This window comes from Sminthopsis crassicaudata, chromosome 4 (genome assembly GCF_048593235.1).
Source record: "Sminthopsis crassicaudata isolate SCR6 chromosome 4, ASM4859323v1, whole genome shotgun sequence".
NCBI lineage: Eukaryota > Metazoa > Chordata > Mammalia > Dasyuromorphia > Dasyuridae > Sminthopsis > Sminthopsis crassicaudata.
The window spans coordinates 141319665-141347257 of record NC_133620.1 but is presented as its reverse complement, the minus strand read 5'-3'; the positions used below and the strand labels follow the sequence as shown (position 1 = coordinate 141347257).

Sequence of the window (27593 nt, the reverse complement as noted above, 5' to 3'; positions counted from 1 at the left end):
GGGTCCTGTTTTTCAGATCTGACTTGAAGTGATTTACTTTATTTAGGGAAGAGGGGCCTTAGATAATTCATAATTTTTTTTTTAAATCATCTTTAGGAGACCAATAGGTGGGAGATGCTTTAAGATATTGATTTAAAGGATGTTTATTTATTAGGATGTTATTTCAACACCTATGGAAGCAATTTTAGTTTTGAATGTTTTTTTGGGATGAGAAGAATCATGTGGCCCATAGGAATCAACACCCATTCATATACTCCAGTTTCTTTTGGCATTTATTCCATATATTTTTTTCTTTCTAAATCTAATTTTCTTTTTTTTTTTTCTTATGCAGTGGCTTCTTCCCTGCTGCCTACAAACATGCTACTTTCCTCATTTCTTTAAAAAAAAAAACCCTTTACATGACCATATCATCATTTCAAACTGTTATTGTCCAGTTGTTTCCAGACATAGCAAACCATGTGTGACCTCATTTGTAATTTTCTTGCCAAAAATATTAAAGTAGTTTGTCAATTACTTTTCTAGCTCATTTTATAGAGGAGGAAACTAAGATAAACAAAATAAAATGACTTGCCCAGGCTCACATAGCTAGTGTATGAATCTGGATTTGAACTGAAGAAGAGGATTTTTTTTGTGTGTCTGGACCCATCACTCCATCTACCTTGCCACCTAGTCACCCCCTTCAAACTATTATCTTATATCTGTTTTGCATTTCTCAGTAAAACTCAAATTTTCTACATTTGTAAATTCTCTATCCACACCTACTACTCTCATTTTAATTCTTTTCAATCCAGCTTCCATACCATTTTTTACTTAATCTGCTCTTCCCAAGGTTATTAACCATCTCTTAATTGCTAACTCTGACATTTTCTCAGTTTTCACCCTTCTCTGCAATTTATGACACTGTCAGCCATCCCTTTCCTAGTCTTTCCTCCCTTTTCTTGGCATCATCCTCCCTCGTTCCTTCTCAGGCATAGTTCCAGGATTATCATTCATTTTCTAGCCATTAAATATGGATATCCCCCAAGATTCTGTCCTAAATCCTCTCCTATTATCTTTCTATGTATGTTCTCTTAGAGTAACTACATGGCTTAGTGGAAAGATTTCTAGGCTTGATATTAGAAAAACATCTTCCTGAGTTCAAATCTAGATTCACACACTTATTGGCTATGTGAATCTAAATCTAAAGCTAACTTGTTTGCTTCAATTTTCTCGTTTGTAAAATAAGCTGGAGAAGAAAATGGCAAACCATTCTAGTATGGGACAGGAAGAATCAGACACAACTAAAAAAAATGACAACAATAATATATATTCTCTTAATGCTCTTAACATAGAAGGGTTTAACTATCAGCACCTAATAGATGAACCCCAAATTTACATATCTCTTTTCTGAATTCTGTCACAATTCTATCAACTACCTACCAGACATCTCCACTAAATATTCCATGGTTATTTTAACTTCAAATTGTCCAAAATGGAACTATTTTCTCCTTCTCCTTATATCCTTCTTTCTGTGCAGGGTATTCCCAATTTCCAATTTTCACATGATTCAAGATCAGAGTTATCTTCTCCTTTGATTCCTGAACCCCACCTACAACCATATTCAAACTTCAAGAATTGTCAATTTTACCTTTACAGCCTCTCTGTCATTCCCATGGCCACCAGTGGTAAAGTTGAAAGAATGTGGAACTTGAAGTCAAGGTTCCTGGGTCTGGAAACTTTCTCCACAATTTATGATCAGTGTCATCTTAGGCAAAACATTTAACTGTTCTTGGCTTTTGTTTCCTCTATGAAATTAGGTACTTGTTACTTCTCACTTAGACTATTTACAAAAGTCCCCTGTTATTTCTGCCTCTAGTCTTTTCCTCCCTTCAATCTTCAATCTACAAACATATATCTCTAAATCACAGGTCTGAGTAAGACTCTCCCCAACTCAATAAACTGCCTCCTTATTGCCTCCAGGATAACAGCTATTTGCCATTTAAAGCCCTTCCAGGGCTGGTTCCCATCTGTTTTTACAAGCTGATTTCACACCCTTTACATTACTGCTTCTGACTATTGTAGTTTTCAGCAGGTATCGAAAAAGCTATTATTAATATGGTTTCTATTACATGACTGGGACAAAGTTACCAGATCAATCACTAGGTTTCAGTTTCTTGGTTTTATTTACAATTTTATTTTTTCATCAGCAAATCATTGTCTATTTTGTAAAATGATGCTCTTAAGGGATTATTCATCTTAATCATTTTGACAGTCACAGGGTTATAGATTTAGAATTGAAACCATTCTTGGAGATCACTTAAATATGATTTCGTGATCATATATGATTTTGATTTTATATATATATATATCAGAAAGTTGAGGTCTCAAGATGATACTAGTAATAATGTAAGCATTATGTGCAAATTACATAATTATTTATACTATGTAATAACTATATGATAATGTAGCTCATTTTATATGACTACATAATAATAAATAATAATTTAATAATTACAATATGTAATGATAAATAAAAAATGATTGCACAAATAAAAGTATTATCATAACAAAAATTTGTATAATGCTTACTATGTGCCAAGCATTTTGCTAAGAACTTTACAATTATTATTTCACTTGATCCTCACAAAAACCCTAAGAAATTAATGCTGTTGTTATTCCCATTTTACAGATGAAGAAATTGAGGCAAAGAGAGGTTGAATGATATTATTCAGATTCACAAAGCTACTAAGTGTCTGATGTCAAACTTGAACTCTGTTTTTTTGACTTTAGGCTTGACATATTATTCACTGTATTACCTTGTTGCCTTGGTAGTGAGTATAAAAGGCAGGACTGAAATTCAAAAGTTTTGCAGCTAAAAACCAGTATACTTTCTACTATGGTACAGTATAAGGAACTACAGATTTCAGAATTACAAAACCTCAGTCTGAGTATCTGATCCTTCACTTATTGTGTGACCTGGGTTTGAGTTAAATCATTGCCATTTAGTTCTATGATATCACTTTTCTGGGACTCAGCTTCCTCATCTATAAAGTGACACAGTTGGACAACACAATTTTGAAGCTTATTTCTGGGCTTTTATAAACTTTTTTTTTTTTAAACCTCCACAGCCTATATTGTAGCATGATTAGCAGTTTATATTCTTGTCAAGGGGAATTTTGTGTTGGCTAGATGCCTTTTGTATTCTGATGATTGATAATGAATATTCCCAGACTGGGAGAATTGATAAGGGCATAGTCTTTCTTTCTCTAAAGGGGGGGTGGGGAAGAAAACCAAATATGTAGAGCATTACATGTGTCAACAAGTAGTAGCTGAATCTGTTGATTTCACTCTGACACTTTAGGTATTGATCCAAGCAGTATCCAGTGGTGCAGTGGTTAAAGTGAAAGATTATGGGTACAAACAGAAAAGGCAAGAATGAAGGGGTTTTTTTTGTTTTGTTTTGTTTTGTTTTTTGTATTTTTTTAATGCTACCTTTAGTTTTTTGATTCGGAGCTCAATGGTCTGAATGTCAGTGCTGAGATCTAGACGCTGAAGTTGTTCTAGCTCCTCTTCAGTCTCCCCCAGCCAAGCCCAGATACTGTTCAAGTCAGAATTGAATTGTTGCCATTGCTGGAGATGCTGTTTCATTCGTAGCTCCTTGCTCAGGGCCTGGGCCTGGATCAGCTCCCATCGATCTATCACACCTAAAGCAAGGCAGTTTGAAGGCACATGAGATTCATTAGCAAATGAACATTTTGAACAAACACATTAAGATCTACTTAGCCTAATGTCTAGTACATAGACACTATTTAAATGTATGTTTATTGGTTTGGATCAGATTGGGTGAGTCATGCACAATATATGTAGGAAAAAAAGGATAGAGAAAACACATTTGGATGATCAGAGGAACAAATCAATACAGTGTTTTTTGTCTGTCCTTTTCCCCTAAGTAATTATCAAATAAGAACAGAAGCTCAGAGCACTGACTAGTGCAAAGTCAGTCTACGGCATATATTGGAACCAGTCCTGGGAAAATGTCAGACCTTGAAGGATTGCAGGATATCCTGTTCCTTTTCACTCCTCAGGCTGGTGCTACTTACCAGATGTTTGTGTTTCTGTGCTATTCAGGTTAATAAACCCAGATAATTTCTCCTCTTCTTCTTTCAGTTTGTGCCCCAATCTCCTCACTGAATCAATACTCCCACTGCATTCACCCAGAAGTTTCATCTGTTTAAAAAAGTACAGTAACAAAACACAGAAAACCTCTTGAGTTTTATGTAGAATATTCTAGAAATAAAAACCAAAAAGACCAATACAAAATGGATATCTTCTCCTTATACCTCCTTCAATGTTATGAACATAGTAGGTGCTTCAATAAACAGCTGTTGACCGAATAGGAATAGAGGATGAGGGCTGGATTCCACCAACAGGGGCTCCCTTTACCAATTCAGATTGGTACCTTCTCTTCAACTAGCTTTGGAAAATCATCTGAAGTAGCGATGTCAAAAATACACAGTCCTCAGTCTATAACACTTGGGACTGTGGCTCAAAAGAGGTTAAAATGTAATTCGGAAATAGTTCCCAAAATAAATAAAAATATAATAAAATACAGATATTACATTTTAAAACTAAGTCAATAGGTGTCTTGCAGTGAACTTGATGTATATATTAGTGACCCCCGTTTCTATCTGAGTTTGAATCTACTTGTCCAGAAGATCTGGAAATTACGTGACTTGCCCCAAACCACACCTGATATGTATCACAGACAATTCCTTGAACTCAAGCCTTCCTCATTTGAAGACTTGTCTCTACCCACTATATCAGTAATATGTATAAAAATAGGTTTTGACCTGATTAGTCTATTATTTAAGTGATACATAGATGGAAAAATGTATATGTATGTGTGAATGTCTGTTTCTATAGCAAAAAAAAAAAAAGTTTTTTTTAAAGCATATTTCAGATGTATCAAGTTGCATTTGTCCTCAAAATTCCCTTTAAAATTATGGATTGAAGATATCATCTAGTGAATCCTTAGGATCTGAACTGAGCCTTAGAAATCAACCTGGAACTTGGATACATCATATCATCATAGCAGGTGGCTTAATCTTCCAATTTCTTTAACTCTAAGTGGGAAGGACAATCGTCCCGCTGCCCCTTCCCCACCACCACAGTTTCCCAGGAGCATTTTATTTTAGGCACTGATTGACCAATGTATTTGGAAATCATAAAAGCCATATCAGTATTTCATGCTATTTTCCGAAAACATTAAAACCATATATTTGAAGCCTAGGCTTTTACTCTCACAGAACACTTTTAATTATATTTTTAATGCTGCCAAAAGTACAGAAAGGAGCAAGTGGACAATTTTAATGCCTTACTGACCACAAAGCATTATTTTTCAGAGTCCTTACTGGAATGTCATAAAATTTAGTGAACTTCACAAATATATTTAGTAATTCCCAAATTGATTATTTATTAGATATCATTTACCAGATATCATTTCATGAGTGTAGAGTGGAGAGTGAGGAGAGCTCCCATAGTTGAAATTTTTTCACTAGGGTAGCTCAGCAACACATGTGTGCAACTCATGACTTCAGATTGTTGCTGGGGGGCAAAAGGACATTAAATAACCTGACCATGGTTACACCTTTAGGATCTTTGAAAGGCAAATTTGACTCTCAGTCTTTGAGACTCTATGGCATATTCTCTCTGCTGCTTCTCAGTCTAAGGATAGCCACAATAGATTAGATTCTATTTGTAAATGATAGAGAAGTAGCTTTATCAGCTAAAGTGAAACAAAATGAAATATGAATTATTATGCCTTTTCTGCTATTATTAAGAAAGTTATGAACTCCAATATACAGTAGTTAGGCTGATTCCCATCCTTGTCCTCAACCAATCAGTTGAGAAGCATATATTAATTGTCAATTATGTGCTGGGCTCAAGAAGGAGAACCAGTGACACAGGAGTAGCAGCTGTGAGCTTTGGTAATTTGTATTTCCCAATATATCTTTTTGAGGGGTCTTTTGGATTTATGTAGCAAGAGGTTCAAAGGCCAAGGAAACAAAAATGCTTTTGGTCCCTAGTTAATGACAGAGAATAACAAATTTCCTGAAAAAATATCTTTATTATAACCTAGGCACAGAGCTAAGTGATATTGCCATAAAATTACCCACAGTGCCATAAACAATAGGTAATAGCAAAAATAACAGTGTATTGTACTGCTTTTACTTCCATTAACTATCATACTGCAAATGTCAGAATTATTTTCTCTGACACATGGAAAATATTAAAACATCCAGAATGAACAACTGATTGAGGGTAATTAAGTGAATTAGTATATCCAAAAGAGGAAACGGACATTTCAACTGATAAACTTGGTTTAATAAATTATCATTTGAATTGGGAAATGAACCAAATAACAAGTTGGTCTTAAAGCATTTTGTAACTTTCTTACAATAAAATAAATTTCAAACAATATTGAACAAGTCAGAATAGGATAGTGATGATGGTATATTTAGTAAGATTAAAGATAAAATAATGGTATACAAAAGGTAATTGTAAAGGGTTGCTTTTTGGGTGATATTTCATGTCTTTGGGATCAAGAGAGGCATGTTCCTCAAAAAACTGACCAAGTTTGTGGATTTTAAACATGCTGTATTTTATCATAGGGATTTTTACAAGGGATTATGAATAGCAATAGACATGATACTTACATATCCTTTATAAGTAGCATCTAATTCAGGTCCTGTGGGTGTTTTGCTGCGGATAATATTTTCTGTTTGCTGCATCTGAAAACGGCTGGCATCTAGGGCTTTATCAAGCTGACGTATATGTGATTCTAAAGCTCCTGGCTCACCTGTAGTGTGACCACAAGAAAAATAATTTTTAGCATTATTTTTTACCAGTTTGAGTTTTCTATTTGTAGGAAAATTTAAGGACTTATTCTCAGATAAGGAAGCATAGAAATAGCATGTGAGGGAATTACAAAGCAAATTTAGTAGTGACATGCTCATTTGTTAGAATGTTTATTTTTTAAGAAAAATGGTTAATCTAGTGATTTTTTTCCCCCCTTAACAGCGTTGGTGATGACCTTGATATTTGCAGATAGTTGTATAATCTGTTTTGAAAATAGTTGTGACATTACCCCTCTAAGGCTAGATTCTTTATGTGTCTGTTAGAAGGCCTTATTAAACACACATAAAATAAAGTAATAGAATCCACATTTCCCCTTTTAGGGGGAAAATTATCTTTCATCAGTTCTCTTTAAGAATTGAGAGAATCCTTATCTTGCATTACTTTGTCCTTACACATCAGTCTGGAAAAAAGAGTGCAATTGCATTATTTCTTTGAGGAGAAAACAAAAGTTCTAATTAAGCCACTAAAATATAGGCATAAGAGACTTGTATTCAAAAATCTGAAAGAAGGCCAAGAGGGAGCAAAGCTTTTACCAAGCATATAGACATGCTGTCACATGCTCTTGAGAATGCTGGCTCATTTGCCTCTATTTGAGTTGCAACACTTCTTGCAAAAAAATAAAAAAGGAATAACCCTTTTTATAGCCTGTGATCTAAATAGTTATACTATTTACTATATAATTAATTGACATTTCTAACTAAAATAATATTTTTAAATATAAGAGGCAAATCATCTAACATAAAGTTAATTATATGAGATTCTAGATTTAGATCTCTATGGGACTTTAGAGATTATCTAATTCCCTCATTCTACATATGAAAAAAATAAGAACTGAATGATAGGTATAATACATTGATCAAAGTCACATAAATATTAAGGGTAAGATTTGAGATCTTAAGCCAGTTCCTCTAATTTTAAATTCAGCAATATTTCGATTACACCATTCTCTCTCCAAAATAAGTTATGTTATATGATTTGGTCCTTACATCTCTCATTATTGACAGACTATTAAACTATAATTCAAACCCAATTCTGTACTTTTCTGAAAGTTACCAGACCAGTGTGTAGTAGTCTGGCAAGGAATTTCTCTCTCTTTTTGTCTCTTTTCACCATCACAATTTCTTTAAGAAATATGTTTCTCTTTAAAAGAAAACCCAAGGCTCAGGAAATTGTAAAATGAATCAATAGATTAGAATTCTTTCACCTAATAGAATTAATTAAAATTTTAAAGCAGCAAAAATGGGTTTTTAGCGACCAAGAAGGGTAGCATTTCTGATTTTGTAGATTAGAAAACTGAGATGACAAGAGACTGCTTTACCTAAGCTCACATCAGTAGTTAAACATAGGGAGAAAGAGAACTCATGATTCCCTAGTCCATTCTTCACTCCACTAATCCTCTAAACTGGTACCATAAAAGGCTAAAGACCATAGTTGTTTGTCCTTAATAATAGTCATTAGTAGCTAATATGCTGAGAAGGTATCATGTGTCATATGATTATTGAAAACCTATTCTCTTGATAATGACTAACTAGACAAATATCTTCCAGCAGAGATGAGAGAAAAGATCTGCATTAACATGCTTGCGCCATAAGCTGAGCAAGGCTGGACAGATGTGCTAAGAGAAGGAGATTGTTACAGGTATGGGTGAGGCACTTGGTTCTCGCTATGATTAGGCTTTTTTCATGCCTACCAGAGATATTTCTGATTGCATTTTCTGTGAGTTTTACATAGGCCTCAGGGCTTTCTGGGATCATTATATCTGCAAAAAAAGCACAGTCTAAATTGATTTCTAAGCAATGGAAAATTCATTGTCCTTATGGAGGAAATATTTTTCCTGGGAATGAGGAGGAAAAAAGCAAATTATCATTTATAAATTATCATAAAAGCAAATTTAATTTACAGTATTTATCCTTTGAAATACAAAGAAAGAAATGCAATTTGAGAATGACTGCTGTAAGGAAGAGCTATAAATCAGAGCAACAATATTTCTTTTCACAATATTCAGACATCTAGGATATCAATTATTAACTATCAAAGAAAAAGAAGAGAGTCACAGGAATATCTCCTAAGAGTAAACCTAACATTTATAAAGGTTTATATATGACCATTCCCCATTAGTAACTACTAATCAAATACAGGATTAATTTTGCCTCATGTACAAACCCCACTGATTTTACAGGGAAGAAAGTAGAAGTAAGTCAGGATCATTTATATATCTTTGCTGGAATTTAAATTTCTATTTCTTTAAAGGGAACAAAATAAATGCTTTAACCTGCTAGACCAATAGCTCCCCGAAGATAGAAATCTTTGTCTTCTTGACCCTCTTCATCTTCAGAAGTCAGGGTTCTTGAAACTGCTGATTCTAGGTCACGACTAAGGTCATAGTCATGATCCCACTCTAGAGGGATGGAGTCCACACTTGCAGGAGTATCTCGTCCTGACCTCTCACTTCGGAGAGGCTGGGGAAGTGAAAGTGAGAGGTTGGAGAATGGATGCGGGGATAGTATGCTGTCAGCAGACTTATCATGCCAGTGGATGTCAGAAAGATCTGCAGATTCATCCAGGTCCAGCTCTCTGTCAGATAAGTCATGCTCGTCATCTGTCAGCTAAAAGTAAAAGTGATATGAATCATGTTACTTTTGTTTTTAGATTATTCCCTCTTTCCTATTTCTCTTCTGCCTAGCTTCCATTTTTCACTGTCCCCTTCCATGTTTCTAGCTTAATCCTGAAAGTATAAACTTCAAACAATGATGACAGTAGAAATCTTCAGTTTAATACTTGAATTCATGTAGAACACAGGACTGTAAAAAATGAACAGACATACTAGCAAAACCTGTGTTCATCTCTAATACTTATAGGTACACATGCATAGTCCACTCTTCCCTTAACACACATACAAAAACTTTCAGCAGTTTCCAGACCCTCAGACATGAAAACAATCAGTTTTCAGAGAGAAAAAGATATGCCTAGATTTGTTATAAAGACTTTTCCATTTTTTATTTCTAGTCAATTTTTACCCTCTTTCGATCCTTTGGTAAGTTTCCATATCTCTCTCTGATAAGAGCTGATCCACTTAACAAAATTCTCTGAGTCTTATGAATAAAGCATTTTAAATACTACATACAGGAATTTCTTATGGTATCATTCCATATGACCAAAAACCTTCTGACAGTAAATCTATACTCATCTTTAATAGTTATAGACACACATGCACTGTCCACTCTTACCCTTACCACACACACACACACACACACACACACACACATATATATATATATTATATACTAATCATTATATATAGTATTAGTATAATATATATAGTCGTTCAGCAGCTTCCAGATCTTTAGATATGAAAATAATCAGTTTTCAGAGAGAAAAAGATACACCTAGATTTTGTTATACTTTTCCACTTTTTGTTTCTAGCCTATTTTGATCCTATGATAAGTTTCCATATTTCTCTCTGACAAGAGCTGAGTCCACTTATCTAAATTTTGAGTGTTATGAATAAGCATTTTGAATGCTACATACAGGAAGGCGAATCAATTTCTTATGGTATCGCTCCACACGACCAAAGACCTCCTGACAGTAACGCCGAAGTTCATCCAGTTCTTCTTCAATGACAGCTGCATCCAGTGGTTCACTCTTTTCTATCAGTTGTTCACCTTGGGCAATTATCTGCTCAATTTTATGGTGGTTTAGTGAAATTTCCTGCTGGAATGCCTAAACAGCACCAAAACCGCATGTAAATTTCATTAAATAAATTCATATGAAATCATTAGAAACTGTTTACATATGTTAGGTGTATTATAAGGAAATTTGGCCATTAATCTATTATATTTGCTTTGCACAGAAATATTGGAGCACTGTCAGAGACTTCCTAGAATAGACAATGAAAACATAAAGCCAGGATTCCTATGCCAGGAATTGAAACCACCAGCTCCTCTAAATGAATGAGAAAAACAACAACCACAAAATATTAATCATATCTATTTAATACACTTTTGTGTAACAGGGGGAACAGATTCAGAGACAGAAATGAACTTATCAATCATATTGCTCTGAGCCCCTGATCATATAATGAGGAAACTGAAGCCTTGAAATGTTAAATCACCCACTCAACCCAGCTAGATGATAACCAATGCCAGAAACCAAATTTAAAAAATCTTTTTGGATGTTTTGTGTTAATACAAAAATTTTAGTGTGAACTATCACAATTATCTATGATCATAGGAAAATAGTATCATTGAGGTAATATATAATCCATCACATTGTCATTGTGTAGATTTTACTAATGCTATTTTAGAATATTGGTCATGGAGGCAATTATAAATCCTTTAGCAATAAGATTATATAAACTCCCTTGACAAATCATAAGTGCATATCAACTCTTCTAAAAAATTCTTCTTTGGGCAGCTAGGTAGTGCAATGGATAGAGCACTGGCCCTGAAATCAAGAAGACCGAGTTCAAATCTCATCTCAGATACTTACCACTTCTTGGGTGACCCTGGACAAGTCACTTAACACCAATGCCTCAAGGGGAAAAATCTTTTTTTTTTACCTTATTGAGACTTTTCATCTTCTAAAGTTGGCTAATTTCCTCTTATTTTGTCATAAATAGTAATGAAGAATTAAAAGGTTTAACCGTGAGTGGAAGGATATTTTTATAATGCCAATATTTGAAATGATCAGGAAAAAAACTTTAGCAATTTAGACAAGAAGACAAATTGTGAACTGAAATCCCAATGAAACATTGCAAAAAAGGTTAAAAGAACTGTTATACAAGTTGTACAGTGAGGACCCAAAATTAAGCTTCCATGAATTCTCTCTTTATCCCTCTCCCATAGAAGATCTGAAGTTTCTTACCCTAAGTTGTTTTATTTTGGCTTGAACATCACATTCTGAAAAATGTTCAATATTTGTAAGCTGCAGATCCATCTCTGTTAGCCAGACTAGAATGCTATCACGAGCTGTCTCAAACTCTTCACGTTGGCCAATAAAGTGCTGTGAGAAAAAGGAAAATAAGATTGATGTGTGGAAAATGTCTCTCTTTCTAAGGAAGTCTCTAGATCAGGAGTTCTTAATCTTTTGGGGGGGTTGTCAAGGAATGTTTTGGCAGTCTGGTGAAACTTATGTATTCCATCTCATAACAATGTTTAAAATGAATAAAATATATATGATTACCAAGGAAACTAATTTTATTAAAATATTGTAATCAAAATATAAAAAAAATCCAAAGACCAAAGGCAGAAGTCCTTATTCTAGACCAATAAGCAGAAATTTCCCTACTTTTTTTTTCTTCTTTCCCTTAACTCATTTCAATTCCCTCTAATATTGTAAAATCAAAGAGATACAAAACAAGCTTCTTTCTGATGGTTCAGTTATCTAACCTTGTCCACACCATTTCCAAGTTAAGAAAAAAAAAATGCAAGAAATACCTTGAGTCTGCGTAAAATAGAAGTGACACGCTTTTGTAAATTGTCCCATCTTTGATTGCCTTCATGGACCATCTGTTTTAAGCTACAAGCAGAGTCAGTACGATTTTCTCGAGCCAAGCGTCTATACTGTTTGTTGATGAGTTCCAGTTGGGTAAGACTTTCATGTACTTGTCGCTGGAAAGCCTAACAACACAAAAAAGAGAGAGAGAAACAGTAGCAAAATGTTGCGTGAAAATTTCTCTATAAAAGTCAGTTGGTTTTCCTCTTGTCACAAGTATGGAAGCAAATTAAGTTTTACAGTTTAAATTTCTGTTTACAGAACAAAGTATACATTCTAATGAAAATGTTTAACTTAAAAGTATTAATATATTCAATAATTAATTAAAATGCTTCTCTGCTAAAGGAGATTATGGCTTCTTAAAAGACTATTCTGACAAAAGGCAAGTTAGGGAAGATGCTAGAAAGACTAAATTTGGGTAGAGTAATGGAATCTACATCTACTGCCTGAGAAATCAACTGGTTAAGTCTTGGTGGGGATCTATCAAAAGACAGGAAACCAGATAGTGGCCCTCACATAGCAGCTAGGTGAGACAATAAGTAAAGTGCCAGAACTAAGTTCAAGTCTGGCCTCGGATACTTACTAGCTATGTGACTTGCCTTACTTGCCTCAGTTCCTCATCTGTGATAATGAGCTGGAGAAGAAAATGGCAAACTTCTCCAGCATCTCTGCCAAGAAAACTCCAAATGGAGTCATGGAGATTTGGACATGATTGCACAATAATAGGAATAGTATCCACATTGATGAAATCATAGATCCTTTGAGTTCTGAACAAGGTATGAATGCATTGCCTTATTGAATATCTTTTCAAACATATGTTACTTTCATAGACATAATTTAGGAAAGTTATCAAAAAATGATAGTTATATCCAATTTCAAGAATTTATGTCTTATTAGGATTGAGGTGAAAAGAGGTAGAAATCAAGTTATATTAGGGAAAAGGAAGAATGCTTCAATAAATAAAAAGATAATGTTGGATTTTCTTTGAACAGTATAGCAATTCAATTACCATTAGTAAATATAATAAAGATATTAGAAAGCTGTTTCCTCCTAAAGATTATCCATAAAATAGAAATTCATTTGGTGCAGTTCATTCATACCATGAAACAAACATATAAGGAAAATAGAATAAAAAGTAAAATACCCTTGATCCTAATAATTGCATACATTTAAATCTCTGTTACATATTTTTAAAAGTCGCCATTTTGGTGAGTAAAAAAAAAAATCAAGCAAAAAAGAGAATTAAAAAAAACAACAGCCATTTGTTCAACAAATTGCTAAAAAACAAATTTTGATTCAGAAATTACCTCAGTTCTGGAATACTTTTCACCATAAAATAAAATTTAAATGGGCATTTGGGAAAGCCATAGTTTTTACATAAATTTCCATAAATATATCCATAAATATATGAATTAATTTTAAATTATGCTGTAAAATTTTAAAATGATATTTTCAGGTAAATTTAGTAAATATAAAGACTTTCTTGTAGATTTACAATTATTTTAAATATGTCAAATCATTTTTTTAAACCAGACACTTAATTGCAATCACTTTATATTCTACTTTATGTCTAAAGAATCTTTATTCATATTGCATAATATATAGGGCCAGTCATTCCATCTATCATTTAAAATGTTATCTATGGTCTTAATTTGATAATCAGGTTATGACATTTTATCATGAAACCAAAGCATATAATTCCTATTCCTTCTTGATGAGGCAAGGGGAAAACAATTCAATAATTAATTAGTGTGTACATTTTGAACCTCATGGCCATGTATTTTACCATTGAGACTTCTGCCAAATTTTTATCTAATCTTTCTGAGACTCCTACTAGTCTTTCATGTGTAATCACTCTACTTGATTCTCCATTGTATATTGATTCATATTTCTCCCTTGCTAAAGAGTGCAGAGGAGGGTATAGTATTTGCTGTCCTTGAATATAGAAAGACGTTTATTCAAGAGAGTAGTGACGCTATATTATGGTTGGGCAACCCCTCACATTTCATAGGACCTTCCCCCACACACTTGACTTCTCTTAACAAATATTATTACACATTTTCCATAAACAAAATTTTCTTTCTTTCTTTCCTTTTTTGGTTTATTCAATTTTGTAATTGTTTCTCTTGCTTAAGAAAACCTCCAGGGCTCAAGCATATTAATTAAACTATTTAAGTGAACCACAGAATGACATGCTATCATAAAAGGAGCAAGAAAGATTTAAAAATATATATCTAAAATGATTGTCATACTAGGATAAGACAACTATAAAAAGTTTTACCCTTAACATAAAGTGACTGCAGTATAACTTTATACAATAAGATCTCAAAATACTCTCAGGGTTCACATGAAATGGCATAAAGTCTCTTAAGATCTTCGTATCATTTTCAAAGCTTTTAGTTCTAAGAGGAATTTGGATTTATAGAAAAAACAAATTTTCTGTGATTTAATGGTACAAATAGAAATTATTGCATTTACTCAAGAATTTCTATAGAACTTATATTTCACATTCCCAGAATACCTTCTTTCTATATGTTCTTCTGACTTTCCATGTATATGTATTACCTTTTCTCTATTATACTTTATGCTCCTCAAAGGAAATAATTGCATTCTTTATGTATTCCTATAGTAAACAATAAATATTCAGGGAAGAAAAGTAACAGAATTGAGGTTTCTGGTCCTATTTTTTAGTATCTTGAGCAGATGGAGGCAAAAACTTCAATTACAACTGATTTGAGTAAGATAAATGCTTTAAACTGTTATTTAAGGATTCAAGCTTTAAAAAAAAGTTAAATTAATAATTTTCCTTATTAACATGTCCTTTAGTATCAAATAAAGAAAGAGGAGTCACAACAAATTGAAATAACATTCAGCTGTGAAAATGGGAAACAGCTGAGGGGTTTGAAAACTAATGTTTCATTAAATAGCAACTGATGGAATGGACAGAGGTTTTGAGTAACTGGCAACAAACCTGGAACAAATTATTGAATTACTCCATTCTTAATGAATTATTATGATATCATTTCTTTTTTCAGCTTCACTTTTCACACAAATTTTAATTGAACAAATTCCAAATACAACCTAAATTTTATTATAATAAACTGATCATGATTAATATGTTTGGTTCAAAATAAGAATAAAAAAACCAAAAGAATTTTATTTTAAAAATTTTTTTTTAATTTAATAGCAAAAAATTAACAAAAGGGTTTTATTTATGATATTTATCTTTTTTGTACTGAAAAGGTTTTTTTTTTTTAAGAAAAGTAAAATGGTGGATTGATATTTTCAAATAGAACATGGAGTATTCTTGCTTTCTAATGCCTTTAAAATCTCTCCCTTAACCAAATATGTAAGTGAAACATCACAGTTAGGATGACTGATGATTAGACAATTGAACTAATTTACCAGTTTCTTTGATTTTTAATTAAAATTTTTTTCATACCACACACAAGATTGTAAAATAGAATAGATAATGGTTGCTCAATGATGAACTCAGCTGTATGATCTGAGAGTGCATTTAGTGAACAGTTTCCCTGGAACTTAGAAACAAGCAGTTGGCTGCTGTAACCGGATAAGTAGATATTGAATTTCAAGCTTTGTAAGTCACCTCGAATTTCTTGAGCTCTTCCTTAGCAACTGTGTACAGAACCCCAGAAGAACTAGGGAAGGCAGCAGTCTTCTCAGAAAGCTTTAGCCAGTCTTCAAAGCGAGAATAATCATCCAGAAATTTCTGCCACAATCGCCAAGTCTCTTCAATTCTGTGGCCAAAAATAAAATAAAATAAAAAATAAATACCAGAGTTTAATTGTTCAAGACTGTTTACAGAAAAGAGTTCTGCTTGGGAGTAGGATGATAGCCACAGGATTGAGAGGGACCAAACAAGTAACAGTTGTGCCAAACAATAACTGTGTCTTAACCCAAATTTGACCAGGGTGAAAATAGACAACTGTTTGAGCTAAAATAAAACAGCTGTGTGTGCGTTTTTTTTTTTTTTTTTTTTTTTTTCTATGTCCTGAAGCCTGGATTTAGAATTTGTAGAATACAATACTGTAAGCAAGAAACATGAGCTCCATTGAGTCTGTATAAAAGATTTATAAATACAACACCATATTTTATAGTTTATATATATGCCAGTATTCTAATGAAATAAAAATAAGGTTTGAGAATTGCAGTCCAACATAAAATTACCACCCCCTCACAAAATGGATGTTTTTGCAACCAATCAGTTTTCATAGCACAGCTGACCAGAGAGCATTGAAATGTGTTTAAAATCATTCCACTCTTTTCTCACCACTTTGATATTTTTAAGTACTTTAAATAATTGGGAGATAAATCATCTTCAATTTGTTACATTTTCATTGTTAATAAGTAAATGTTACTTTTTAACAAAATCCTTTTGGCAAAATCACATTTTTCCGAATTTAAATTATCTAGATAAGGAAGTCATAACATAGTTTGTAAAGTTCTATTCCTTTTTGCATGCTCATATTATTACCAGCCCCACTTTAGACTAGGGTAAAATTGAGGAATCAAGAATATTTTCTAGTATTGCAAGCATTATGGAATAGTGACATATTTTTACACAAAATATTGTGTATGAGTGGATTGGGTTATTTCCCTATCTCTCTTTTTTAAAACAATTAAACAGCCTGCTTACTTGAGTCTCCTTTCCATAGACATTGCACAGATATTTCTCCATCTTCTGTCTAGGTTGCGTGTTGCCTGCTGAATGGAGTCACATTCTGATTCAGTAGCACATGCATCACAGTCATGGAGAAGTACCTCACACAAATTCAGTACTGATGCAACACCAGTGCTGTGTTTCTCTATGTCTCTTTGAAGTTCCTAGAGGTGAACATATCATGCTTCAGTCAAAAATCAAAGGACATGCATGTAAATGCGGCACCTGACAAAACTTGGTACTTTTTAACATAATGAACATTCAACAACTATCTGTAGATTTATCTGATTGAGTTTTTCCCTTTGAAAATTTTATGTGCATACAGTCACTAAGAACCAAGGGTTAAGAGGTAGCATTTTGAAAGCTACAGAGAAGCAGAGGGAAAATAAAAACACAATTTATGACATTTTACTGGATTATTGAAAGAAAGTAATTTTAAACTGGGAATGTTGTTGATAATATTAAAGACAAGACACTAAAATGTATTTTCAGAACTCAATAGATATATATAAGTTGCAAGGCAAGTATAAATCAGGGACACCTTTCCCTAAACTAATTCAAACTTTAAAATGATCTATGTGTACATATGTAGGATAAACTACATTTATTTCCAACACCTATAGTGTGATATGGTAAAGAAGATACTCTACATTTTAGAGATCTGCATATATTTGAAAGAATAATTTCTGAGTTCAGTCATTTTTACTACATATTGTCATCTTCCTGAATTCAAATATGGCATCAGACACAAGCTATGTCACTCTGGGCAAGTCACTAAACCCTATTTGCCTCAGCTTCCTCATCTATAAAATGAACTGGAAAAAGAAATGACAAACTATCCCAGTATCTCTGTCAAGAAAACCCAAAATGGAGTCCTGGAGAGTTGGACATGACTGAAATGACACAACAAAACATATTTACATATATAATTTTTAAAGGCTTAAATAATTTTGAGAGATTGGTAGAATATATTACTCTCAAATAAAATATATTTTCTGTGTACTATTTTATGTGTACTATCTCCTGCAATTAAATTACAAACTCTTTAAGAACAAAGATTTTTCTTTCTTATTTTTAGGCATAAGTACTTGACAAATAGCATATGCTTCCTAGATACTTTTTTCAGTAATTCACTCAAAGGTAACTAGATGAGAGACAAATAGTTGTACACTGCAAACATAAATGTACAACTCAACACAATACAGTGTAATAGCTATATATAGAGATAGAAAGAAAAAAAAGAGAGAAAGAAAGAGAAACAGAGAATGAGAAAGAAAGAAAGAAAGAGAAAGAGAGAGAGAAAGAAAGAAAGAAGAAAGAAAGAGAGAGAGAAAGAAAGAAAGAAAAAGAAAGAAAGAAAGAAAGAAAGAAAGAAAGAAAGAAAGAAAGAAAGAAAGAAAGAAAGAAAGAAAGAAAGAAAGAAAGAAAGAAAGAAAGAAAGAAAGAAAGAAAAAAGTAAGAAAGAGAGAGAGAAAGAGAGAGAGAAAAAGATAGAGGGAGGGAGGAAGGAAGGAAGGAAGGAAGGAAGGAAGGAAGGAAGGAAGGAAGGAAGGAAGGAAGGAAGGAAGGAAGGAAGGAAGGAAGGGAAGGAGGAAGGAAGGAAGGGAGGAAGGGAAGGAGGAAGGAAGGAAGGGAGGGAGGAGGAAGGAAGGAGGAAGAAGGAAGGAAGAAAGAAAGAATAGAAGCATGGATGAATGAGTAGATGGATGGATGGACAGATAGGTAGGAGGTGGTTTTAACCATTTTGTATTGTGAAGCTATCTTCAGTCAGGTGGGAACTAGGATCCTTCTTAAAACAATATACACATACACACACACAGAGATAATTGCCGTCTCTTATGAATCATAGTAGTTTAAATACTTTTTCACTACAATTCAATGATGTATGCATGGTAAAAAGATAACTAAACTTGGCATAAATCTTTGGGGTCAGAAGATAGATATAAGTTTAAATCAGATCTCTGAAATTAATGAGCTGCTTGTCCAAAGATACATCATTATTTTGTAAACCTGTTTCCTCAACTGTAAAATGGGAGTAGATATATGTGTAACTACCTATTTCATAATACTATTTTGAGGAAAGTTCTTTGAAAATCTTTAAAAAGCTGAATCAGTGTAGGTTTTTAATATTACAAGTGTTCTCATTTGACAGGTGGAGAAATAGATTCAGCTAACTCATTTTTATCAGTTCTTCCAAATATATTATTTCTCATCAATCAATGTATTACAGAGATTTCAATAATGTGTATATAGATAGGGAAAAAGAAAAGAAATTACAAATCATTTGTATGACAAATTTTTTTCCATCATACTTTAATGTAATAGTTTGGAATATCAATGGGTTGGGAGAGAAAGAAAGCATGATCTATTAATATAATTTGCCCACCATAACATATAATCCGGCATATAATTCAGATGAAAGAGACAATTGTGACCCCATCTGCAAAATTTGATCTTATTAAATTGCTCAATTAATTAAGGTTCTTTGGTCTTATTAAATTGTTAATTTGTTGAATTCTTGTTAATTTCATTTTATTCCAATGTTGTAATATTCTAGGTAGAACTGTTGTGTACATGAAACTGATCTGATTACATAGTTACCCTACTGTAACAATCCTGTTCCAATCTTCTGAATTCCTACTGCCTTTTCCAAAGGTAGAGAGTGAAACTAGTGAGCCCTGAATGATTCAACTCAATCCAAGTAATACTACTCTTAGTTTAAAAAAGTCTAATGTGTGACCACACTGAGCAGCTCCAATTCATGGGCAATTCAACCTTCTTGGGCCTCTGTTTCCTTAATAACATAAGTTGATTGATCAATTGAGTGATAGATGGATGGAATAATAAAGATATGGATGGATTAAAGTTCTTTCCAATTCTAAATCCTATGAAATAACTAATTGGTATAGATGATACAGAACTGAACTTGAAGTGAGTACAAGGGATAATGTTGTAAAAATATTACCCATGCATATGTAATCAAAAAATTATAATTATAAAATTAATTTAAAAAAAAAAGAACTGAACTTGGACTCAGGAAGACCTGAATCTGAATCTTGCCTTAGATAATTACTAGTGGTATTAACACTGGGTAAGTCATTTAATCACTTCTCAGTTACTAAAAGTCCATATAAAATTAAGAAAAAAATTAATATCAAATCAACAAATAATTATTAAATGCTTGTGTACATGGCATAAAACTTTGCATTAATAAAATAAAATAAATATAAAATAAAATAAAAAAAATAAAATAAAAAAATAATAAAATATTTAAATTTGCTTAATTGGAAAAAATTATCTTTGAAATAACTATGTAAGCACACACTTATTAAAGAAATAAAAATCTAATTAAAATTCTGAGCATACAATTTATCAGTTAGTTTTCTGTAAGCATGGAGTTGTTTATTAAATTATTTTAAATATTTATGATCTGTCTTTGACAAAATATGACTAACTTTAGCGTTTCCTTGGCAAATGATTTACTTGAAAGAACTATTATTTCCCCCTTCAGTCTTTTATTTTCTAACTTAAACAAACATTCCCAGGTTGATTAGTGTTAGGGAGAACACTATAGGATTGGAGCTAATGAGTCATCTTACTGGAAAGATATCCCCAAACTCTCAGGGTTATACCATTAACTATAAGATGAAGTGTAACTAGATATACTCTGGGGATTATCAGGTCAAATTATTGACCTCTCTGCTTCTGAGTCTCTTTCTTTTCCAATAAAGACTCCACATAGTTGTGGGACCTATAATTTTAAATTATAAATCTCACTATATGATTATGCTATGCAAAAATCTTCAGTGACTTCCTACTGAAACTAGAATTAAATGTAAATATTTCTGCTAGAAATATAAAGCCTTCGGGGGCAGCTAGGTGGTACAGTGGATAGAGCACCAGCCTTGAATTCGGGAGGACCCGAGTTCAAATCTGGTCTCAGAAACTTAACACTTCCTAGCTGTGTGACCCTGGGCAAGTCACTTAACCCCAGCCTCAGGAGAGAAAAAATATTAGATATAAAGATGAACAAGTATCAGTGATGTGATATAGCTTTTAGGGGAGACAGAAATAACATTAACCCTAGGGGTTAATGACCCTAGGGGGCTTCTATTCCAACAATCTGTCAGTGACTCTAAAGTCCTTTGGCTTTGGAGTTTATGACCAAGGTCCCCACACCCAACCTTCTCAGGTTGTTCTAACAACTATCCCAACTACTGTATTTTTTTTTTTTAAAACAATCTATCTGATTCTAAAGTCTTCTGGCCTCAGGATAGTCCCACAAATCAAACTCCTGAGATAACAGTGAATGGACCACTCTTCAATTCATTGCTGATTGTTAGATGGATAATCTGTTGGTCAGTGAAGTAAATTCCAGAGACCATTCCTTGGTTCTACCTCTGGCCACGAAATTAGCATATCTAAAATGGTCAAAGGATATGAATAAACAATTTTCAGATGGTGAAATAGAAACTATTTCTACTCATATGAAAGAGTGTTCCAAATCATTATTGATCAGAGAAATGAAAATTAAGACAATTCAGAGATACCACTACACACCTCTCCAATTGGTTAAGATGACAGGAAAAGATAATTATGAATGTTGGAGGGGCTGTGGGAAAACTGGGACACTAATGCATTGTTGGTGGAGTTGTGAATGGATCCAACCATTCTGGAGAGCAATTTGGAACTATACTCAAAAAGTTATCAAACTGTGCATATCCTTTGATCCAGAAGTGTTACTACTGGACTTATATCCCAAAGAGATCTTAAAGAAAGGAAAGGGACCCATATATGCAACAATGTTTGTGGGCAGCCCTTTTCATTGTAGCTAGAAACTGGAAATTGAATGGATGCCCATAAATTGGAGAATGGTTGAGTAAATTATGGTATATTAATGTTATAGAATATTATTGTTCTGTAAGAAATGACCACCAGGATGAATACAGAGAAGCTTGGAGAGACTTACATGAACTGATCCTAAGTTAAATGAGCAGAACCAGGAGATCATTATACACTTCAACAACACTACTATATGAGGATCAATTCTGATGAAAGTGGCTATCTTCAACAATGAGAGGATCCAAAATAGTTCCAATTGATCTGTAATGAACAGAACCAGCTACACCCAGAGAAAGAACACTGGGAAATGAGTGTGGACCACAACATAGCATTTCTACTCTTTCTATTATTGTTTGCTTGCATTTTTGTCTTTCTTCTCAGGTTATTTTTACCTTCTTTCTAAATCTGATTTTTGTTGTGCAGCAAGACAACTGTAGGTACAAATATGTACATATATATTGTATTTAACATATACTTTAACATATTCAACATATATGGGAATACCTGCCATCTAAGGGAGGGAGTAAAAGGAAGGAAGGGAAAAGTTGGAACAGAAAATTTTGCAAGGATCAGTGTTGAAAAATTACCCATGCATATATATGTTTGTCAATAAAAAGCTATAATAAAATGAAAAAAATTAGCATATTTATAACATGAAGGACTAGATAAATGTGTCTTCTTGCTTCTGTTTCTTTACTAAATTCTCTTAGAATTTAGACCACTTCAAATGGCATTACAATTACAATAAACTTTGCCTTCTTGATGTGGAAATGAGTTCAAGCCTGCAAATTCTTTGAGACTCCTCACAACACTAATCTGTGACCCCAACCTTTTGGGGTCCCTTCCCAACAAGGAGGATGCCAAGATTTGATATATACTTATATTTCATAAAATAATAAAGAAAATTTTATTAATACTGAAAATTGACTTAACTTCTTTTAATCATTGCATGATTCAATCTTACATTTTAATGCTAAATGCCAGATTTGTTGTGTGTATATTAATAGTATATTATAAAGTCAAAGGGTCAGAGTTAGAACTGGAAGAAATCTTAGAGAACATTGAATCCAACTTTCTCATTTTATGTGGAAAAATAAAAATAGAAATAACCTGATGTAAAGGATTTACCCAAAGTCACATTGATAGTAAGTACCTAAGGCAGTTTGAACTTCAGTCTTCCTTATTCCAAGTGCAGTGTTCTTTTCATTACAAAATGCTGCCTTCAAGAAAGTATCTGGTAGCATAAATATAATTTATGCAAAAATTCTTGCATAAACAAATTCACTCTTAGGAACAACAAGCATAAAAACTTTTGATCCTGATTATATTTAAATTTTTCTCTAAACCTTGAAAGGAATAAAAGACTGCTTTTTAAGTTTTTGGAAGTGGGATGGAGATGCAAAAACAAATAAAGCAAGTATCCTTTTGCATGGTTCACAACAGACATACCTCACCTTCCAATGGAGAAGAAATCAATGGGCTGCCCTTTATAGTTCCAGTGACAAAGATAATTGAAACCAAACAATGATACTATAAAGTGCATTTTGTCTTGTAAAACTTTCTCTACTTAGTTGTAATTGTTCGTCCTTCATTCTCAAAGAGGACTGTGAAGTCAGAGAGATGATGCCTTAATACGTAAGTGAATTGGATATAAATGAGGGAGGGCTATGCAAGGTCACCTGACTCACTTTCCCCTTTGGGTCTAGGGGCAAGATATAGATTAAGAGGACTACAAATGGCCCTGGATGCCTTGGGATATATTGGTCTTTTCAAATAAAGATCTTCAACAAGTCTCAGTTTCACTGAAGCTACAACTATTCAGTGACTAAGGTAGCAATTGAGGCAAAAAATATCCTCTTTCACCTAGTCAAAAAAAAAAATCTAAATAAATAAATAAATTTGGGAGATGAAGACCCTCAGGATTTCTGGCAAAAGGAGAAATGATTGCTATTTACATTCAATTTGAATCAATTGGGACCTAAACAATAATCAAGTGGGATCGTGACCTATTAGTGGCCAATGAGAATCAGATTAGTTTTGATGTAAGACATGTCCTTAAGAAAGAAATCTAGCCGATAAACTGAAAGATATCTTGTGAGAGTTACAGAGGTTAAAAAAAAAAAAAAAAAAAAAAAAAAAGAAAAAAGTGATTTTAAAAGTATCTTAGGTGAGGGTATGATATCCTATGTGGTCAAAGGAAGGAATGGTAGGGAGGTGCTATTGACCCAAGCTTTCACTTTATTGGGTTTTCTTTGTATCATCACCTTTCCACCGGCCCTGTCCAGGATCATTTTGGAATTTACAAAACAAAACAAGCAAACAACAACAACAAAAATCCAACAAAACTCTTCTTTCTTCCCTTTAATATATTTAAATTATACCTGCTGCTCATTAAGTTTCTTTTGTATCTCCTCAGAGTCACAGGAGTCATAGACAATAGGCTTAGCTAACTCTGATTCAATGTGTGCCAGCCAGGATCTGAGGCTGCTCATATTCTTGTCCAGCTGCTGCACAGCCACCAGGGTCTCCTTGAGCTTTTTCACCCTATTAGAAGAAACCAGAAGATTGAACGTCATTAAAGTGCTCCATTTAGACATCATTTTCACATAACTATAAGCAAGGGCTATTTGGCCCTCTGAAATCCTTTGCACATCAACATTTCATTCCCTCACCCACTCTATCCCCTCCCCAACAACCAAATTTCAATGCAAAATTATGTCTAAATCCAGAGAACATAATAACTGCATTATACATATGATACATGTTAGATTACATTTTGATAGTCATACTGAGTATCACAGATTCAGATTACATATTCATATAGTGCTTCACATATTATAACTATTCTAAAACCAGAAGTTTTAATTTAGTGGGATATGTCTCAGTAAGCAAACATTAATACTGAAAAGCTTATTTTAGAGGACAAAACAAATGTAATATTATGCACCACTGTCATACAATATACCATTTTGTTTGAACATCTATCAAGTATTTGACTAATGTCAAATGTCAAAAGTATGTTAGTCAAATGTACTTTTAAAATTCAAATTTCACATATGTCATTCCATCTACTGCCATTAAATCACTTTTAGCACTGTTCTTAGAGAGGAATAGAAGCTGTAAGGTATTTGTGTGTATGTGTGTGTGTGTACCTTCTCAATACCAAAATTATAGTGTCATTTAGCGATATTATTTGATTTACAAATCATTTATATACAATTTCTCAAATTTGATCTTCACAAAACTTAGAGAGGCTAACTATTTTATCTAATGCTAAAAAACAATCATGTCAAAACTTCAGTTCTTGTCTTCTGACTTATTATAGCTCACTAATTTGATAAAATATCCCAAGATAAGGGGCTAGCTCTATAACATTTCTTTAAACTTGCAAAAGTTGATTCCAAATCTTTTTATCTTTTGATCAAATACAGTATAGCCATGCATTTAACACATGTGAAAAGGAGACGTAGAGACTTTTTTTTTACTCATTTCCTGAATACGTAAGGAAAAGAATTAAATAATAATAATAATAAGCATGCCTTCTATGTGATAATATTGTACCATATCAAGAATAAGAGCATTTTTAGAAGTTGTTAACTGGAATTTCTAATACCAGGATCGCACAACCAGTTTTTTGTAAAGTTCAACTAGAAGTGAGAGACTTGTAATTCTCCCTAACATTTCAAGGATAACAGGTATCTTTTATATATGTGGTGCACAACAGTTCTTGCATGAAACTGGGGCATAGCATAGGAAGGCTAATATGGCAATAACTTTCAGCCATATTTCATTACAGACTTTTTTGCTTCCAGAAATGCAAGTCGAGAATGGGAAAGAAGTTATATTAGTATTTTGTGAACCTGATTGATAGGCAAGCTACCTCATTGTGCTTGGTCTATAGGCAGCCTCAATCCTTCAAGTTAACCATAGGACTTGAAAGTAAACAAACAACAACAACAAAAACATTGCCACCAAAACTAAAAGAGCTCTGTTATAGTACTAATTTGGCAATAAAATAAAATAAAGATAATCTTTTTAGACTTTCCAGTTTTGTGGTAGTTCTCAATTTAAGCTAAATTTTGTTGTTTAAAATAATAATGTATGTGTCATAGTGAATTAAGAGCTTTCCTAAAGGATAGAATGATAGGAGTTTTAGTCCTGTCTCTTGATATATAATAGTTATGTGGCCCTGAACAACTCACTTAACCTCTTAGTACCGAATAGTTGCAGATTGGTAGTTTTCTCACAAGATGTTACCTCTAACAATGAATTCATAGATCCAGAAAAAAAAAGAATAAATTAAAATAAAAACATCTGAGTATTTCTACATGTTGAAAAAGCTGAGATTATGAGCATGCTTTATTTTTCATGGGAAATATTCTAGTAATTCTGTAAAAATTTAAATGATTTGAAATTTTAGATTTACTAACAATTGCTCAAATGTAGTATTAATGTTTTTATTACAATTCAAGTTGATTCTAATGGCATTAAACTATCCTTTTTTCATGATCTAAATGTTTTCCTTTCAAAGTTCAGTTTTTCAAAATCTATTTTATTGAATGTGTTGTGCTTTATCAAAAAAACCCTGATGATACTGATACCACTTTATTCGTGATTGAATTGCTTTCCCACTAGAACCTGGTAGTAATCTATTTTGCCCGGTCCTCCTGATGGCCTCAGACACACAGTTTCAGGAGAGTTGACCAAAGTTCAAGACATAGTATGTAGCCAGGTATCTCTCATAGAGGAATGAAGCCCATTACATTTAGAGAATGCTTTAATTAAGTTAACCAGATAACAATAATCTCACCCTTAAGACTTAATTTGAAATAACAAAGATAGGACCTTTGTAAGTTCCAATCTAAACCATTTTATTAGGGGTAAAGGTAAATACAATAGCTGCTAAAACCATATCTGGTGGAAAAGTTTGATAATGAAGACAAAGGATTTGTTTTCTTCTTCAAATGTATTCAAAGAAACAGCTTATTTAATAATTATTCAAGATGTATCTAGATTGAAAAATATAACTGGAGCATAATTTAATTTTAGCAAATATAGAAATTGAAGAAAAAACTTCCATTAAGTTTTCTATATTCCTTTTCTTCATAAATAAAGCACACCAAAAAATGAATGTTTGTTATGCTTTTGTTATACTTTTAACCACCTATAACCCTTGTGTGACTAACTGTATAGGTTGAGATTTACTTTGAACTAAAAAATGCAATTTATTTTTTTCAGAGTACAGTCATTATCCACTGCATTTTGCATTTTCAGGAAATGGAAATCATAGCTTTGCAGTATGAGTTACTGTGATTCATTCATGAGAGACTTCTCTAAACAGGTTTAAAAGCACAGACTGTGTCCTGCCCCCAAGTGCTTGTGTTTTTCATTCTCTTGAAAATTTTCCTATGCGTTTATATATAGAGCTCATTCAGGTTTCTAAAAGTTGTTATTTCTGTTGAGTGCCAATAATTGATGAAATTCAGTTTGAATGCCTGATAAGTACAAAGCTGCAAAACATAATATTTATAATTTAAAGAAAAAGTAATTAGGTGCCATTCTGAATGGTGAGAAGCACCAAATTCCAAATCAGAAGATATGGTTTCAAATTTCAGCTCTACCACATATTACTCCTATCTGTATGATCTAAGGTAAGTCTTTTTATCTTTTTGGGCATCAG

General features: G+C 33.0%; 1 protein-coding gene across 22 annotated transcripts in view; it reads right to left on the bottom strand.

Annotated features, from left to right (window-relative positions):
- SYNE1 (spectrin repeat containing nuclear envelope protein 1) overlaps positions 1-27593 on the bottom strand; it is a 571419-nt gene that overhangs the window by 19338 nt on the left and 524488 nt on the right. For 16 of the 22 annotated variants that reach the window (XM_074309511.1, XM_074309493.1, XM_074309499.1 and 13 more), the window contains 11 exons: positions 24295-24457; positions 17048-17235; positions 15998-16148; positions 12333-12515; positions 11761-11898; positions 10426-10617; positions 9170-9503; positions 8588-8656; positions 6696-6838; positions 4080-4206; positions 3472-3683 (listed from right to left, as the gene is read on the bottom strand). In XM_074309511.1, coding sequence (XP_074165612.1) covers positions 3472-3683; positions 4080-4206; positions 6696-6838; positions 8588-8656; positions 9170-9503; positions 10426-10617; positions 11761-11898; positions 12333-12515; positions 15998-16148; positions 17048-17235; positions 24295-24457 — 1900 coding nt within the window. Of the gene's footprint in view, positions 1-3471; positions 3684-4079; positions 4207-6695; positions 6839-8587; positions 8657-9169; positions 9504-10425; positions 10618-11760; positions 11899-12332; positions 12516-15997; positions 16149-17047; positions 17236-24294; positions 24460-27593 lie in introns of all 22 variants that reach the window. The other 6 variants (XM_074309505.1, XM_074309507.1, XM_074309508.1 and 3 more) reach the window with 2 other exon arrangements.